We start from the raw sequence: 17,148 nt of genomic DNA, 5'->3' as shown, positions 1-17,148 counted from the left end.
TATCTGTTCATCCTGTGAAAATGCAAAAAGCATTAGTGGTTTAATATCCTTGGCTACAAAGAAAGCATTAGTGGTTTTCTTCCGTTTAATTAACATAAATCCATTCTAGAAGGAAACATAGAAAAGTTAATTGAATATAACTTACAGATAAAATCATGTTGATTTTCTTGGTATATAGTATCAACCTCAGATCTGAACTGTTTCCAAGACAGCTCATATCTGCTACCATGTGGCGTACTCTGTTCAACTCAATCTTAATGTCAAAGGAAGTCGTTTTGTTGACGAATGATGGTGATAATTGTTATTGCTTTTCCAACCATATAAATAAGTACTTAATTAGATATTTTAATTTACAACATACTAGAATATGATTAATGAAGTAGTAACTAACCTTATAGAGCTCAATCTTATTATAATCTTTGGCAACAGTACATTAGCAAGAAACAGTTGAATTAGGTTGCAACCTATCAGAAAGCTACAAAAACAAAAGGATATATAGAGCTAAAGGAAACAATATACTAGGAGGAAGACATTAAACTTGAAAATCATACCCGTATGTTGTACAATTCTTTCCCTTTCACATATTCTAGCCCAAGTTTCTCAACAACTCGGTGTTCTATGTAATCCATATATGCAGCAGCTGAATTTGCATAAAAATTCCGTTTCATTTTTCTCACTGTTGCTTCACTCAATGGGGTAGTTTCCAGGGATTCTTCACAAATTGAGGAATTCCTGCATACAGAGCTCTCGGATTAAATGTTGACAGATGCAGTGTCATTCAGGACCTAACAAGCCAGTGCTTCAAAGACTACAAACAAATATTCGCGATAAATATTGAATTCAAACGACAAATTGTTTCCAGTTGTTATAAATTCCTAACATTCGCCATAAAAGTTAACTTGTGATTATAAGAAGACTGACCTATAAAAGAAATTTTTTCCAAAACGAGCAACTACAGATTGCTTTACTTGTCCCATATCAGCTTCCTCCATCTCACGCTTCATATATGTTGAAATGCCAAAAGTAAATCCTCCTTCACATTTGCAGCTACCAAAAGCCATGGTGTATCGATAAGCTCGTTTGTTATTCCTTCACTGCAACCTAGAAAAACATAAATATTTGAAAAAAAACTGAAATAATTAAGATCTCAGAAGCATAAATCTAATGTGAATTCATGAATCTAATGTGTATAATCAACCATGTTCATCACTGCAACTCGATCAGCAATTCAATTCAATATAGGGTTGTACACAAATCGAATATGTAGACAATTAGAAATTGATGCAATTTCACATACATTAGGAAATACATATCTAAAACTACTCTTCCGGTCCAAAAGAAGAAAGTTATACCTTCCATTAGAACCAACGATAGAGCTATTCTGTCTGAATTTTGATCGAAGTAGTCTGCAGAAAAAGGTTGGAGGCTGACAAGAGATGAAAATCGAGAATAATCAGCCATGCCAACGGAGAACCATTTCAAAATGGATTTTTTCCAGGAAAAAATGGTTTTGCAGCTAAAATTGTTCTGCTCCCCAAACAACTTGAGATTAAGGCTTTTTCTGAAGATATTAGGAGTCAGAAAATCCGGTGCCGGAGTTGGATTTAACGATGGAGAGCCCTTTGTTTGCCTCTTGTGTGGCGGAATGTAAGACATTATATTTGATCACTTGCTTTGCAATTTTGGTGAAAACTGAGTTGCTCTGTTTGCGTGATCATGGAACATTTTAGAGCTATAAATAATATGTTAAACTGCCCGCTGGAATACTTGAATTTTGAACAGACGCATTATATTAATGAGCATTAACATCTGGGTTGATGACCTTCTGAGCTTCTACTAATTACAGTTCTACAATGGTTCATTGAATTACGAGTACTAAATTTGATTTAATTTTAAAAGCTAAAAAGTTCATTTAACATCCAACATAATGGTGTATCAAATATAATTCTATTGGACAATTCAAATGATTTTCGATATTCCTATAGCCTGCATGAACTGAAACATATCTGAGTTTCTTACCATAAATGAGTTTCCTTTTCTTAAAAGAAAATCATAAAGTCTCCATATTTGACTGATCATGTTTTTATAGGAAAATGTTTAGAGTTAGTTCATTCTAACATAGCAACATTCACAATGTAGTCCTAAAGGCTAGAGAGCTTTGTGTAGGGGAGAAACGGTTAGACACAGTTGTTATGTTAATCCTTGTGTGAACCTCTTTGTATTCCGAGTAAATTGTGTGAGATTATTCTTCTCTACATTTTGTATTCTCTTTTATATAGTGAATTGATCATCTCCTTTGTGGATGTAAGTCGGTTGACCAAACCACGTTAAATATTTGTGTCTTTCGTTATATTTCTTATTTGTCTTCTTACTCATGGTATTTCGAGGTTTGCTTTGCTAACTTCCGCATGACACCTAATTATTTCAATCCTAACAATATAATCCCGAGATCCGAACCCGATCCCGACTCAAGACCCGACCTGAGAGAAAATTAGAAAATATTTTCTGGACATAGCAAACACATCCTAATTGTTTACTACTCATAAAACTTGCCTCTTGCAATTTTCTCTCGCTTTATACAAACACAAATACAATTTATATATTTGTGTTTGTATAAAAGTGAGAGAGATGAGGGAGAGTGGCGAGCGAGATTAGGGAGAGTGACGAGCGAGATTGTCACGACCCGATTTCTCAAGTCATGATGACACCTACTATAACCCACCAGCAGGTAAGCCAACCCGTAACCCGGAACAACAAGTAATGGGTCTGAGGGTAGAAACTAAACAAGAGTAGACAAATAACAATATAAACCCCCATAAGCCCGACGAGTACACATAATAACTATAACTAAAGAGAATTGCATAAAAGAACCCAAGAACGAAGAACACGAATCAGAACCTTAACCCTAATTAGTAAAATCTGACAGTACGGAGGCCGGACTTCGAACCGGATGCTCACCAGAAGTACCCAAGTAACCAATCACAGGTAACAAGTATAAGAGGCCGGAACTCTAACCGGATGCTCTATATAGGTATCTGAGCAATAGAGGCCGGACCTTAAACCGGATGCTCTATATAAGTATCTGGGAAATAGAGACCGAACCTTAAACCGGATGCTCTATATAAGTATCTGGGCGATAGAGGCCGGACCTTAAACCGGATGCTCTATATAAGTATCTGGGCGATAGAGGCCGGACCTTAAACCGGATGCTCTATATAAGTATCTGGGCGATAGAGGCCGGACCTTAAACCGGATGCTCTATATAAGTATCTGGGCGATAGAGGCCGGACCTTAAACCGGATGCTCTATATAAGTATCTGGGCGATAGAGGCCGGACCTTAAACCGGATGCTCTATATAAGTATCTGGGCGATAGAGGCCGGACCTTAAACCGGATGCTCTATATAAGTATCTGGGCGATAGAGGCCGGACCTTAAACCGGATGCTCTATATAAGTATCTGGGCGATAGAGGCCGGACCTTAAACCGGATGCTCTATATAAGTATCTGGGCGATAGAGGCCGGACCTTAAACCGGATGCTCTATATAAGTATCTGGGGAATAGAGTCCGGAACTCTAACCGGATGCTCTATAAAGGTGCCAATGTAGCTGTTGAAAGAGTCCCAATCGATCCATACTCAGAAATGTCCGTGGAACGCCGTCCGTACTTAGCTAATCAATGTAAGTCCTTGGAACCAAATTGAAAATCAAATTCAAACCGCGAAGTAGAACTAGTGTCGCCGATGTAACTCGTGAAACCGTAACATCGGGGAAAATAAGGATAACTATAATCGGAGAAAGAGTATCGCCTAACTAAGGCCTAAACTATCAGACTCAAGTCTGCTACACCAGTCTACAGGGATCTAAGCCGGCCGAGCGACGTCGAAGCAAAACTAAGGCCTATTGGATCCGAATAATGTATTTCTGAGGCAAACCCTAGTCAAACCTAAACTAAGGTCCAACATTCTTCGAATAAACAATAATTAAGCATGCAAGCACTCCACATAGCGAGGAGGGTCCGTTAATAACACAAAGCATGCTCACAGTTACCCGATAATTCCCGAAATAGGCCGAAAACATGATTTCTTAACACCTATGTAGGATTCAATAACTACCCAACCCAAATCCCAACTAATCAACATGCATTCACATTCTCGAGCTCAATCTAAGAGAGGGAAAACCGTAGCCTACCTGTAGGCCAATCACACGCGCTCCAAAATCACTTCTTCGGAGCTTTTCCTTTCCGAACGGTCTCGAAACACTGCCCCACTATCAAAAATAGAGTCACAACATTAATATGGTCGTTTAGACACCAAAATCACAACAAATGGAGACTGATCAATTTTGGAGTCGAAATGGGAATCGTGGGACCCGCACCGAACTGTTCGAATTTGACTCCGTCAAGACACCCTAAACAGCACCCCAAATTTGTGGTCCAAAATGGAACACAATTCGGGGATCAAAACGCATCAACACCCAACAAGCAAGAAAACCACACTTATATCAACTTAAAAGAAAACATTGCAATAGTCTAAACTTGAAATTAACGAGAATCAAAAAGTTCCCAGCACTCCTTGAACACTCTACGACGAAGACACGATAATTTTCAATACGTGGGACTTCGAATCACCCAAAACCGAGCTAAAATGAGTGAGATATGATCAAAACAATAATGCCAAAAACCACAGCTCGAAAAAGGGTTCTGCAGTCAGGTTAATTACGAAATTTACCTCAAACAGAGACCCCAAATCACTATCTGAGCTACCAACGCGTTGTCCTCGAAAAATCTCACAACTTTGCCTTTTGAATCGCCCAAATCGGTTGAGAGATGAGAGAGTTATGAGGGTTTAAGTTTGGGAATATGTTGCTGTTTCTCTGCATTTATTGCAGAAAATCTATAATTTTTCCCAAAATTAAAAACTCCGACGGGGTGCTCCGAACTCGTTCGGAACCCCGTGCACGCAAACGAGATATGCAACCATACCAAATTTGATATTTCAGACTCAACGGCGCAGTCAAAATTTCCATCAGAGGTCATTTCGATAAAAAGTGGATCCCACTTCCAAAGGCCATTTTAAGTCAAAAACCACAAAAGGGCTCGGAAAGATATCGAAAACCTCGGGACACAAAAGAAGGGTCAATCTAGACCAAACTTGATATTTCGGAGCTAACCGCGCTGACGAAATTCTCATCCGAGCGCGTTTACTCAGAATGTTGACCAAAGTCAACCTTAAGCCAAATTTCAAAGGCTAAAACGCCTAATCGCACCGACTCACACTGAAAACCTCAGGAGTCATGTTGACCATGCTACTAGCCTAAAATGACCCTTCTGGAGCTGATGGAATTATTAGAATTGGATTCTGATGTCATCTTCTCGAACTTTTGATCGAAAATGATCATTCAAGGTTCAAAAGCTCCAAAACACTAAAACTCACACCATAACCAAACGAACGACCAGGTGACCGAATTGTCAGTCCCAGCAAGTCATAAATGACTTGGGGTCGCTATAGGAATGCTCTAAATGACACACAGAAGGCAAGACACATAAATGACCTGGAGGGTCATTACAGAGATTTCTGGGGAGAAAGGCTAATGACAAGTGTTTGCTACATATTAGAATTAAATGAAATTGTGGTTATAACATTTAATTTGAATTAATAATTTGTTATTTTATACAATTTTTCCAAATAAAAAATTGATGGTACTGTGTGTGTTTCATTAGCACCTAGTCTTGTACCATACCTATGCTTTGTCCACCACCTTGAACTTCTTTCGTCGCAAGAAAACTTTTTCTCCTAAATTGGACTCGGTCGGGTAGAAACATGTTGGAGGAACCAGTTCTTTGCTTACACTCCCCTTTCGTCAATCATCAAAATCTTGTTCGATCCAACACATTAAATAAAAAAGAAACTGACCAAGTAAAACCTAATTCCACTAATACTAAAAAATAAGACCATGATATGTTATTGTGCGTCTGATTGATTTTTGGAGAATCGGACAACACTATGGTAAAATCCTCATACCAATTGTTATTTCTTAGGGCGGATAAAATCTAAAGTGGATAAGTAAAAATGAACAAAAGGAGTATAAGTTTGTTTTACAAGGTTTTTTTTCTAGAAAAAGGTTTTCAAGCTAATGTTGGTGTTTTCAGGTTTTGAGGTTTAGTTTAATAATGCAATCCAACCATTTCTCCAGATGACCTTGTATTTATGGATCCTATAGAAAACAAAAATTAGAATGGAAAACTTAATATGACAACTCAATAATAAGCTCAAGTAAGATGCTTTATTCATTACAGCTTAACAACAAAACTATTTAGAATCTTATCCAATGTTACTAACATCTTGGGCCCTGCTTAATTTGTGCAATTCCAAAACTACACATAGTGCAATAACATTTTTCAGTGTTTTTCGTTCATCTCCAGTTCTTACTTCAGCAGATCGATAGAAAGTGAAGGGGAACAAAACATGGTCAGCATGAAGAACCATCAAACAAACAAAGATCCCAGATTAACTTCAAGTTGTTTTCCAGCATTTCAAACATCAGATCTTCGTCCATTGTTTGCTTCTGCATTTTTTGCAAGAGAACGAAAATCAATTCAATTATTTCAGCAATGAAGCGGAAATTCACAAATTAAAACAGAAAGGATTATCAGCATTTTGTTTGTATTTCCGTAGCACATGCAAGTTGAGGTACCATTCAGACATTCACTACCATGACATGAATTTCTTTGAAGACTAACAAAATTTGGACAAATTCTACCCAACTGGAAAGCAAAACCTGATTTGAAACAGTGGTAAGTTTGTGTTGCTCCAGTTTTTTGGATGAAATTGTTCATAATTCAGAGGATAAATCAGCGAGTGTGGTACAGGATACAATATAATAGTCTAAGCTTATGATGCTAAGAACACTACAATATGATTTGGGGTAACATCATACCATCCATCATGTATATCATGCAGTGACATCCAAAATTATAAAGCAAAAAGAAATGTTATTGCAAGTACAGAAAGAGAACATACTCGTAACTCTGATATAATTCCAGGCATTTTCAGGAAAATCTCCTGTGTATCCTCACCAGCTGAAGATTTGAAATCAAATCGATCTGCATGCCAAAGCTTAAATCTAATTGATGAATTTCTATATGATTTTGCAGTTGTGTGACCGATACCAATAACAGCATATTGACCACCTGAAGAATCCTTGCCAATGGGCCATCTCAAGCCGCCCTGAACTTCTGAATCCAAAATGGCAGAACCAATAAGATCTTTAATTCCATTTATCTCCTCATCCTGTGAAAATGCAAACTAAATCACAACACTCATTAAATTCTACAAGGAAACATAGAAAAGTTTATTGCATAACTTACAGATAAAATCATGTTGATTTTCTTGGTATATAGTATCAACCTCAGATCTGAACTCTTTCCAAGACAGCTCATATCTGCTACCATGTAGCATACACTGTTCAACTCAATCTAAATAAAAAGGGATTCATGTCAAAGGGAGTCGTTTTGTTAACGAATGATGGTAATAACTGTTATTGCTTTTCCAACCATATAACATACTAGAATATGATTAATGAAGAAGCAACATGAATAAAGTAGTAACTAACCTTATAGAGCTCAATCTTATTTTAATCTTTGGCAACAGTACATTTGCAAGAAACAGTTGAATTAGGTCTCAACCTATCAGAAAGCTACAAAAACAAAAGGATATATAGAGCTAAGGGAAACAATATAGCTGGAGGAAGACATTTGTTTGAAGCTTGAAAATCATACCCGTATGTTGTACAATTCTTTCCCTTTCACATATTCTAGCCCGAGTTTCTCAACAACTCGGTGTTCTATGTAATCCATAAATGCAGCAGGAGAATTTGCATAAAATTTCCGTTTCATTTTTCTCACTGTTGCTTCACTCAATGGGGTAGTTTCCAGGGATTCTTCACAAATTGAGGAATTCCTGCACACACAGCTCTCGAATTAAATGTTGACAGATGCAGTGTCATTCAGGACGTAAAAAGCTAATGCTTCAAAGACTACAAACAAATATTCGCTATTAATAGTGAATTCAAATGACACATCTGTTGCGATTCCAGTTGTTATAAATTCCTATCATGATGATAAAACTTAACTTGTGATTAAAAGAAGACTGACCTATAAAAGAGGATTTTTCCAAAACGAGCAACTACAGACGGCTTTACTTGTGCCATCTCACGCTTCATATGTTGAAATGCCAAAAGTAAATCCTCCTTCTCATTTGCAGCTACCAAAAGCCATGGTGTATCGATAAGTTTGTTCGGCATTCCTTCACTGCAACCTAGAAAAGCATAAATATTTGAAAGAAAACTGAAATAATTAACATCTCAAAAGCATAAATGTAATGTGAATTCATGAATCTAATGTGTATATTCAACCATGTTCATCACTGTGTGTCGATCACCAATTCAATTCAATATAAGGTTGTACACAAATCGAATATGCAGACAACTAGAAATTGATGAAAATACAGATACATTAGGACATACATATCTAAAACTACTCTTCCGGTGAAAAAGAAAAAGGTTATACCTTCCATTAGAACCAACGATAGAGCTTTTCTGTCTGGATTTCCATCAAAGTAGTCTGCAGAAAAAGGTTGGAGGCCGACAAGAGATAAAAATCGAGAATAATCAGCCAAGCCAACGGAGAACCATTTCGAAACAGCAAATTTTCTGTAAACGATGGTCTTTCCTCGAAAATTGTTCTGCTCCCCAAACGACTTGAGATTAACGCTCTTTCTGAAGTTATTAGGCGTAAGAAAGTCCGGTGCCGGAGTTGGATTCAACAACGGAAAGCCCTTTGTTTGCCTCTTGTGCGGCAGAATGTAAGCCATTATATTTGATCTGTTGCTTTGCACTTCTGCTGAAAATTGAGTTGCTCTGTTTTTTGAACATTTTGGCGCTATAAATAATACAGCTGCTTGCTGGAATACTTGAATTTCAAACAGACACATTATATTAATGAACATTAACGTCTCGGTTGACGACCCTTTGAGCTTCTACTAATTACACTTCATTGAATTACGACTACTATATTTGATTTCATTTTAAAAGCTAAAAGGTTCATTTAATATCCAACATTATAGTGTATCAAATATAATTCTATTGGACAGTTCAAATGATTTTCAATATTGCTGCATCGAATTGGAATATGTGTTGGGTATTTGCTCTGAGTTTATGAGTTTTTCTTTTCCTTGAGTTTATGAATTTTTCTATTTTTAAAAGAGTTTGATAAAGTAGAAGTCTAACATAGTCTTAACAAGTCATCTAAAACATCAAATAAGTGGTTGGGGTGTCACTCATACACCACATACATCATCCAAAAACTAGAAAGACATAAAACAAGTAAAAGTGTCTCGCTCCTCATAAAATGAGGACTCACCAACTCTTGAATTTGATAGAGTGATCAACTAGCCACGAGTGTGAGAAGTGGGAGCGTCGGACCCTATATTAATGAGACAATGTAGACACAAGTATGCATTAGTACATGAAATGGACTAAATATGTGGCAATATGCATATATAGACATGGTATCATGAAAAACTTAAACACGTGAGATATGACCAACATTTGAGCATTTAAAGGCTTAAGGAAACAACATATATTTCATAAGATATGGTCAACACATTTAAAATAAGAGACATAAGAAAGCTTTTGAAGAAACATATTCGTTTTAGTTTTTTTGGGTATTAGCTTTAAGCGACAAAAAGACCATGAGAGCTATATCATGGAATCTGATATATCCCTCGTACCGAAAGAAGGGGATTCTACTTGCCAAGGTAGAATCCGTACACATCATCTTTTGCTAAAGTGGATCTACTAGCTAGGTCATTTAAGACGATCCTACGGGGTATGTAGTTAGGGACTAGAGATTGCTACCAGAGACTACCCTATTTGAGCCTCCACCTCAAATCCCTCTCGGTGCTAAGTCTAAATCCCAACGGAATAGATAAGAATCAAATATCATTATAACATAGGAAAGACTATGGTCAATACTAATCCTCATCTTAAAAATCAAAACATATAATAGCTCCTTAAATTACAATTCAAGCATAGGTGAGAAAACCTTTCACTAATATGAATCTATATGTGAGAAATACATTTCATAATCATGATCATAAGACTATGTCTTATGTGAGAACCTTTCACAACAACATTGATACTTTCATTTAAAAGCACCATATCATCATAAACATCATTTTCATAAGACATGCATAATTCTTCAAAATTCATAGTTCATGAGTTCATCATAAGTTCATAATTGAAAGTCATGGATCATGTTTGAGAAATGGAGGGGTGAGTTCTTGATTGATTGTGAACTATACCCCAAAACCTTTAGTTGGAATTGAAGATGAATGTGGGAGCTGGTTGAAAATTTATCTGCATTTCAATATTTGACCTTAAATCCTACTTATGTATTATAGAATTTCAATCTACTTGTGAATGTGGCAAAATTCTTGGCTGTGAATCTGATAGTAAGATTTGATATGTACTGTGCAACACACGCGCGCGCGCACAGACACGTAGAATATGCATCTTGGACCAATCAGCCTGATATGTGAGCGTGTGTGTTGCACAGAGCAGATATCAATCAGAAAGATTTAGAAGATAGCACAATCTGATATACTTTATTTCTATAGGTTGGAGTTGGTGGTCATTCGATTGAATAATGGCGCTTGCCCCTCATTCAAACTTTCTGTGCAATCATGAAACCATCAAATGTCAAGTTGGATCAAAGCTTCACAGTCATACAAGATTTGGCTGGGGTAGAGCAGATTGCTTTGGTAGTATAGTCATAGTGAAAATTTGTTCCAGAAGACAGCTGATACCTACGTACTTGCAGAAATCTCCTAGAATGCGCTGTGGTTTGGATTCTAGAGGTCTGCAACTATCATCACGGGGGAAACAAAATCTTTCTTCTGCACATAGCATTAACCAGAATGTACCTAAGGTGAGTTTTGATAAAATTTTATTATGTTGCTTCTCTTTTACTACTTTACGAAGGAATGCGGGGATCTAACTCTCTCCTCTGCATCCTCTTCTTTCTCTTTGCTGACAGAAGTCCTCTATTTAGGGAAATACAATATGCAAATTTCCAGAAGATGTAGCTTTGATGGTCTGGAAGAAATGGGGCCAATTGGCCAAAACAGCAATTGTAACTCTATTCATTTTGTCAGTTGCTTCAAAGGCTGATGCTCCCAAAACTTGTACTTGCTTACTGAAAGAGTGCAGGTAATTGTGCAGATGTTACTAAAGTATGCCGGTATACTTCCTTGTACCGAGTGTAACATCCGACAATTTGAAATAGCTAAGAAGAGGCTTAGAATTTGAAATTTTCATTTTTTTGGAAAAGATTTGAAATTCTGGAAAAAATTGGCTAAGTATAGAAATCTGTGATTTTTGGCCAACTTTGAGCAGTCATAACTTCTAGCTCAGGATGAGTTAGGAGTAGTTCCAGTTATGGTTGTGTAGCTTGTGGAATGATCTTTCCAACGCCGCTGAGTTTTCTCAATTCCGAGTTCGTATGAGCGAGTTATTCCCGTTGAAAGTTGAGCAGTTGGCAGGGAATCCGTCCGGGAATCATTAAGGGCATTTTGGTCTTTTCCCTAGCTATTTTCTTTTGAGGATATATTGTTGTGTTAGGATGATTTTTGGATCTTTTATTCCATTGTAAGAGAGTAAAGGCTAGGGCTTGAGAAGAAGAGAAGAAGAGAAGAAGAGAAGAAGAGGAGAAGGAGAAGAGGAGAGGAGATTAAGAAGTTTCCGACAAGATCATCGTGGGATTTTCGTCGGGGGTGATCCCTACCGAGGTATGTGAACTTTTAGTGTTGGGTGATCCTTTCCCCCACACACCTAGCCCTTCTATTTATTGAGAAAGGATTGGATTCGTTGTTGAAATTGTTGGAATTGTTGTTAAGGTTGTTAGTTGTTGAAGTTGATAGTTACATTGTTTGGTTGGTAGTTGAGTTGTAATCTATGGTATGTTGAGGGATTTTTGTACTTCCATGTGTATGGGGCTGAAACCTTGTTTGGGAGGGTTTAGAGCTGGAGAAAAGGAGTATCCCAGAATTAGTCAGTTTCTCAGGAGCAGTCGACGGACTAGAGGTACGGTCCGTAGATCGATCTACGGACCGTCGATCCCCTCCGTAACTCTACACTTAGAATTCTTCAGAAATTCAGGAATTGGAACCCCCTCAGTATCATCTACGGACCGTTGATGGTCACCGTGGTTCCACACTTGGTCATTTTTTTCCCTGAATTGTCCTCAATACCTTGCCTGCTGATCTACGGTCATGACCTACGGACCGTGAATGGACCTACGGTCCGTAGATCACTTCCGTAAATGCCATGTTTCTGCATTTCTTCTTGTACCTATGTCTCCAAGTTGCTTCCAACACTTCAAGTTGTGTTTAAATGTCTAGCACTCTTTCATAACAGGTGACTATATCCCTTGAATCCATAATTCAATTCAAGGCGAGTTAGAATCAAGTTAAAGAGAAGTTAGAGTCAAGTCAAGCAAGTTTTCAAAGTTGTTCGAGAGTCTTTATTGAACGTTTTACTTCATTCTAAGGCTCAAGTTGCAAGTCAAGTAAAGAGTTTAAAGTTGAGTTCATTTCTCAAAGTTATTAGGGAACTATGTATTCCCAAAGGAGTTTTTAAAGAAATGTTTTTACATTTAAACAAGGTTGGAAACTGAGATTTCCAAAAGAGCCTTCGGGCAAGTTTTTGAGTAATTATCTCATATCAGCAGGAAGAAATATGTTTTAAAAACATAAGAGCCAGTACATTTTTGGGAGTAGTATCGAGCACCGAATTGGGGGAGCGTTCAAAGAACCCACAGCCCCATAGAACCATGTTAGCCATCATAGGTAGAAGAGGATCATACTTTTTAGATGAATCCTTTTCAGATTAGACTAGTGGATCCATTAGGCAGTTCAGGTCCTATATCTTTGGCCGGGAATAGGATGCTCTGGCAGCGTGAGGTTGATCGCTGTATCATCACTATAGCTCTTATGTGATGGTTGTCGGTTAGAGAAACTCCCACAACAGTTATTGTATTTCATACACAAAGATTATTGTATTTTTATATACATCAGTTCATTTGTATTTCTATATACATCTCAGGCTTATTGTATCTTTGCATACACACAGAGTTTATAGCATGTTTTAAACAGTCTTTCTTTATATCGTACTTGTTTTAAATTGCCTTATATTGAAAGAAGTCAGTCAGGTTGAGTTGAGATGAGCCAGGTAAGCTATTCAGTTTCATCCAGATCTCCTTCTAGCCTTTGTTGCTTAGTTCCAGCTCGCATACTCGTACATTCCATGTACTGATGCCAGTTGGCCTGCATCTTATTATGATGCAGATTCAGGTACCCCGGATCAGCATCCTGCACGTCGTTGATCCAGCTGAGCACTCCAGAGTCAGTGGTGAGCCTCCTTGCTTTCCGGAGGACTCGGTTATTTTTGTGTTTCTAGTTTTATTTTGTTAGGATGTTGCGGGGACTGTCCCAACATCCATCTCAGTATGTTAGAGGCTTCATAGACAGTCAGTCAGTTAGAATTGAGTCTCTTAGCTATGTATATGTATGTTTATGTAAATATTCTATTTTGAGACTCGAGTTGCCCCTTGGGCCATATTTTTATCAGTTAGGTTATTTATGTCTTTGCAGGGCATTGAGTTATTCTATTGAGTCAGGTTTCCGCTGAGTTAAGAAAGCCAGGCCAAGGGTTCGCTTGGGGCCAGCAATGGTCTCCGAGTGCCGGTCCCGCCCAGGGTGTAGGCTCGGGGCTGACACCGAGCTACCAATATATTTTGCTTTGCTACCCCTTGTATGTTTCCTTCAAGAGTTCTGACCTTGTTTACTTTTATCCCATATAAAAATACATAAGGAATGTGAAATTGGTTCTTGTTTGTACTCTGTGGATTATCATCCTGGCTTAATAATTGAGTGGTAAGGATGTCAAATTCAGTTTTCACAGACATAGACTATCTCTAGCTTCTTATGATCAACTATCCATAAGTCCTTGATTCTAGTTGTTATTATCAATGAACTCAAGTTTTAACCATAACCCCAACCGGTAATGCTTTTCCATCTAATTCCTTTCTGATTTTGAGACTTGTTAAGACTTTCTGTGTTCTAATTAGGCCATGAGAATAGCAGTATGAATTTGACTTAGTTTCAGGAAGTTTTTTCAGACCATTATGGTGGTAAAAATAACTGATACTGTTGCTGTGCTAGGGATGCAGGAAAGTTTCTACCAGTATTCCATTTTCCCTGAAACTCAAAAGATAGCTTAATTTGTTTCGATGAATGTGCCAAAATTTGATGAACTTGTAAAGATATAGTCACACAAATGTCTAAGGTTTATTTTAGACCACAAAATTCGGAAGTCTTCTATTCTTTGTTAAACTTTTTGCTAAGTCAAACGGTCCAACATAATTAGGACGGAGGGGAGTAGTATTGATGAGTTTCCACCTCCATTCCAGCATGCATGTCTGACACTCTTAGGTGACTTATCGAAGTATTATGCTTTCAGGATAGAGCTTGCGAAGTGCATCGCAAACCCTGCATGTGCAGCTAATGTTGCTTGTCTCCAGACTTGCAACAATAGACCTGATGAAACGGAATGTCAGGTGTCTACAAACATCTTATTAAAACTGAATATTGATTTGATCACATTTATGGAATATGGGTGCAGATAAAATGTGGTGATTTGTTTGAAAACACTGTTGTAGGTGAGTTCAATGAGTGTGCAGTCTCCCGGAAAAAATGTGTACCTCGTAAATCTGATGTTGGTGACTTTCCTGTACCTGATCCAAGTATTCCCATCCAAAGGTTTGACATGAATGATTTTAGTGGAAAATGGTACATCACTCACGGTTTAAATCCCACATTTGATGTTTTTGATTGTCAATTGCATAAGTTCCATACAGAAGGAAACAAACTTGTGGGAAATCTGACTTGGAGAATAGGGACACCTGATGGAGGATTTTTCACTCGATCAGCAGTGCAAAAATTCGTGCAAGATCCAAAGTATCCCAGGATACTCTACAATCATGATAATGAGTATCTTCACTACCAAGAAAGAGGTTGGAGCTTCACAAGTGAGAATCATCAGTCAAACCAACAGGGAACCATTTCCTAACTATAAGGGCAGAAATGATGCATGGGATGGATATGGCAGTTCTGTACTTTATACAAGAAGCTCAGTTTTGCCTGAAAGCATTATATATACCTGAGTTGCAAACTGCAGCCCAAAAAGTTGGTCGTGATTTCAACACGTTCATAAAAACAGACAATACTTGTGGCCCTGAACCACCCCTTGTTGAGCGTTTGGAGAAGAAAGTGGAAGCAGGAGAGAGGACAATCATAAAAGAAGTTGAGGAAATAGAAGAAGAAGTTGAGAAGGTGAGGGAAAGAAGTCAGCTTGTTCAGTAGACTGTTTGAAGGTTTCAAAGAGCTGCAACAAGATGAAGAAAACTTTATAAGAGAGCTCAGCAAAGAAGAAATGGATATTTTGGATGGACTTAAAATGGAAGCAACTGAAGTAGAAAAACTCTTTGGAAATGCATTACCAATAAGGAAATTAATGTAAATATTGCTAAGAGAGTAATATTAGAAACTATCCAAATACAGAATGTATAGCTTGTATTTAATATATTTATCTTTTTGCCTGGAATAGATTCCTCATATATCATGTAATGCTTCTCTCTTAGAGGCATAAATAATACATCTTCTCCTTTAAAATCCCATTCTGGTGTTTAACTGCAGACATTGTAAGATTTTTCCTCTATGCATCAATATGCTATTTACATTTCCCAACATTCAGTAAAATCAAATATGTGAACTCAGCAGTTCGATCCATTACAAAACAGAACTATTTACAATCTTATCTAGTGTTCCTTACTGATGCCACTAACATTAGAGGCCTTGGTTCATTTCATTCCATACACAAAACTATATAGTGCAAACAGCATTCAACATTTTGAGTTTAAAAATTCAGTTATCTACATCTATATATTCCACCACTGCAAACTACAAAAGGTAACTTTCTTCACCAACCGAACATAGCTTGTGAGTCTAGCAGTTTCTGCAGATATTTTGCAAAGAGAAAGTGAAGGACCATAAAATATGGTCAGCTTGAAGAACCATCATGCAAACAGTGATCCCAGATTAACTTCAAGTTGTCTTCAAGCATTTTAAGCACCAGGTTTTCATCAATCGTTTGCTCCTGCATTTTCGGAAAGAAAATGTATTAAATTAATTATTTCAGTAGTGAAGAAACAGAAAGGCTTATCAACTGGATTGGAATCAGTGATGAAATTTTGTTGCTCCAAATATATTACCAATAGAAATATACATAATTGCTCATTAGAAGAAAACCTACCTGCAATTGGGATAAAATCCCAGACATTTTCAGGTTAGCTTCCTGTGCAACCTCACCAGTTGAAGATCTGAAATCAAATCGATCTGCATGTCTAAGCTTAACACTGAATGCGTGTGAAGAATATCTTCATTTCTACTTTTTGCCTCTGTATCCTTTTTCCTTTTTTCTCTCTTCTACTTACCCTCCTTTGGATTTCATCGTAGAAATGATTCATAACTAGCTCAATCCAGTTACTAGAGGACTCCAATAACGCGCAGTATTTGAGCATTTTAACCCTACTGGTCAGCACAATAGGCTATTCACTTTGCTGTTCACAAACATCGAACCCTCCCCCAAATCCACGAAACATGAAAAAACAAGAAATTTCAACCAAGAGTAACTGAATGGACATGTTTCCAGTACAGAAAATATCAAATATTGGGTGGAACTTAAAAGTATGAGTATACGACCTATGACTTTCAAGATATTTGATCCTCAATGAAGTAACTTACAGATAAACCCGTCATGATTTTCTTGGTATTTAACATCAACCTCAGGTCTAAACTTTTGCCAAGACAGCTCATGTCTGCAACCATGTTGCGTACTAGGTTCAGCTCAATCTAAAAGAAAAAGCATAGCGTCAGAAGATTGTCAAGGAATGACAAAGTGCAAAAAAGTAAAGCATGCAAAAAGATAGGTAAGAGGAGGTAAATATGTTCAAGACAACAATTAATGTTGTT

At 37.5% G+C, this 17,148-nt stretch overlaps 2 protein-coding genes, 1 long non-coding RNA gene and 1 pseudogene across 5 annotated transcripts in view; 1 reads left to right on the top strand and 3 right to left on the bottom strand.

Moving 5' to 3' along the window:
• Positions 1 to 345: 345 nt before the first annotated feature.
• LOC102584681 (uncharacterized) overlaps positions 346 to 17,148 on the bottom strand; it is an 83,317-nt gene continuing 66,514 nt past the window's right edge. For 2 of the 3 annotated variants that reach the window (XM_015303687.1, XM_015303694.1), the window contains exons 4-7: positions 1,353 to 1,426; positions 922 to 1,101; positions 552 to 732; positions 347 to 475 (exon numbers count right to left, since the gene is read on the bottom strand). In XM_015303687.1, coding sequence (XP_015159173.1) covers positions 434 to 475; positions 552 to 732; positions 922 to 1,061 — 363 coding nt within the window. In that variant the 5' untranslated portion in view covers positions 1,062 to 1,101; positions 1,353 to 1,426 and the 3' untranslated portion in view covers positions 347 to 433. Of the gene's footprint in view, positions 476 to 551; positions 733 to 921; positions 1,102 to 1,352; positions 1,427 to 17,148 lie in introns of all 3 variants that reach the window. The other variant, XM_015303691.1, reaches the window with a different exon arrangement.
• Positions 6,470 to 7,451, bottom strand: LOC102597474 (uncharacterized). The gene is made up of 3 exons (XM_015303768.1): positions 7,368 to 7,451; positions 7,021 to 7,290; positions 6,470 to 6,565 (listed from the first exon to the last, which is right to left on the bottom strand). Exons 1-3 carry the CDS (start codon positions 7,449 to 7,451, stop codon positions 6,470 to 6,472), a joined length of 450 nt encoding a protein of 149 aa, XP_015159254.1.
• On the top strand, positions 10,707 to 15,637 carry LOC102597146 (violaxanthin de-epoxidase, chloroplastic-like; annotated as a pseudogene).
• LOC102588088 (uncharacterized) lies at positions 15,886 to 16,914 on the bottom strand. Its single transcript, XR_366780.2, has 2 exons — positions 16,430 to 16,914; positions 15,886 to 16,273 (listed from the first exon to the last, which is right to left on the bottom strand). It is a non-coding gene; the product is annotated as an uncharacterized lncRNA (long non-coding RNA).

The sequence above is a fragment of the Solanum tuberosum genome, unplaced genomic scaffold (assembly GCF_000226075.1).
Source record: "Solanum tuberosum cultivar DM 1-3 516 R44 unplaced genomic scaffold, SolTub_3.0 scf00018, whole genome shotgun sequence".
Lineage (NCBI taxonomy): Eukaryota > Viridiplantae > Streptophyta > Magnoliopsida > Solanales > Solanaceae > Solanum > Solanum tuberosum.
The sequence above is the reverse complement of the archived record's forward strand: the minus strand, read 5'-3'. Positions and strand labels throughout refer to the sequence as shown.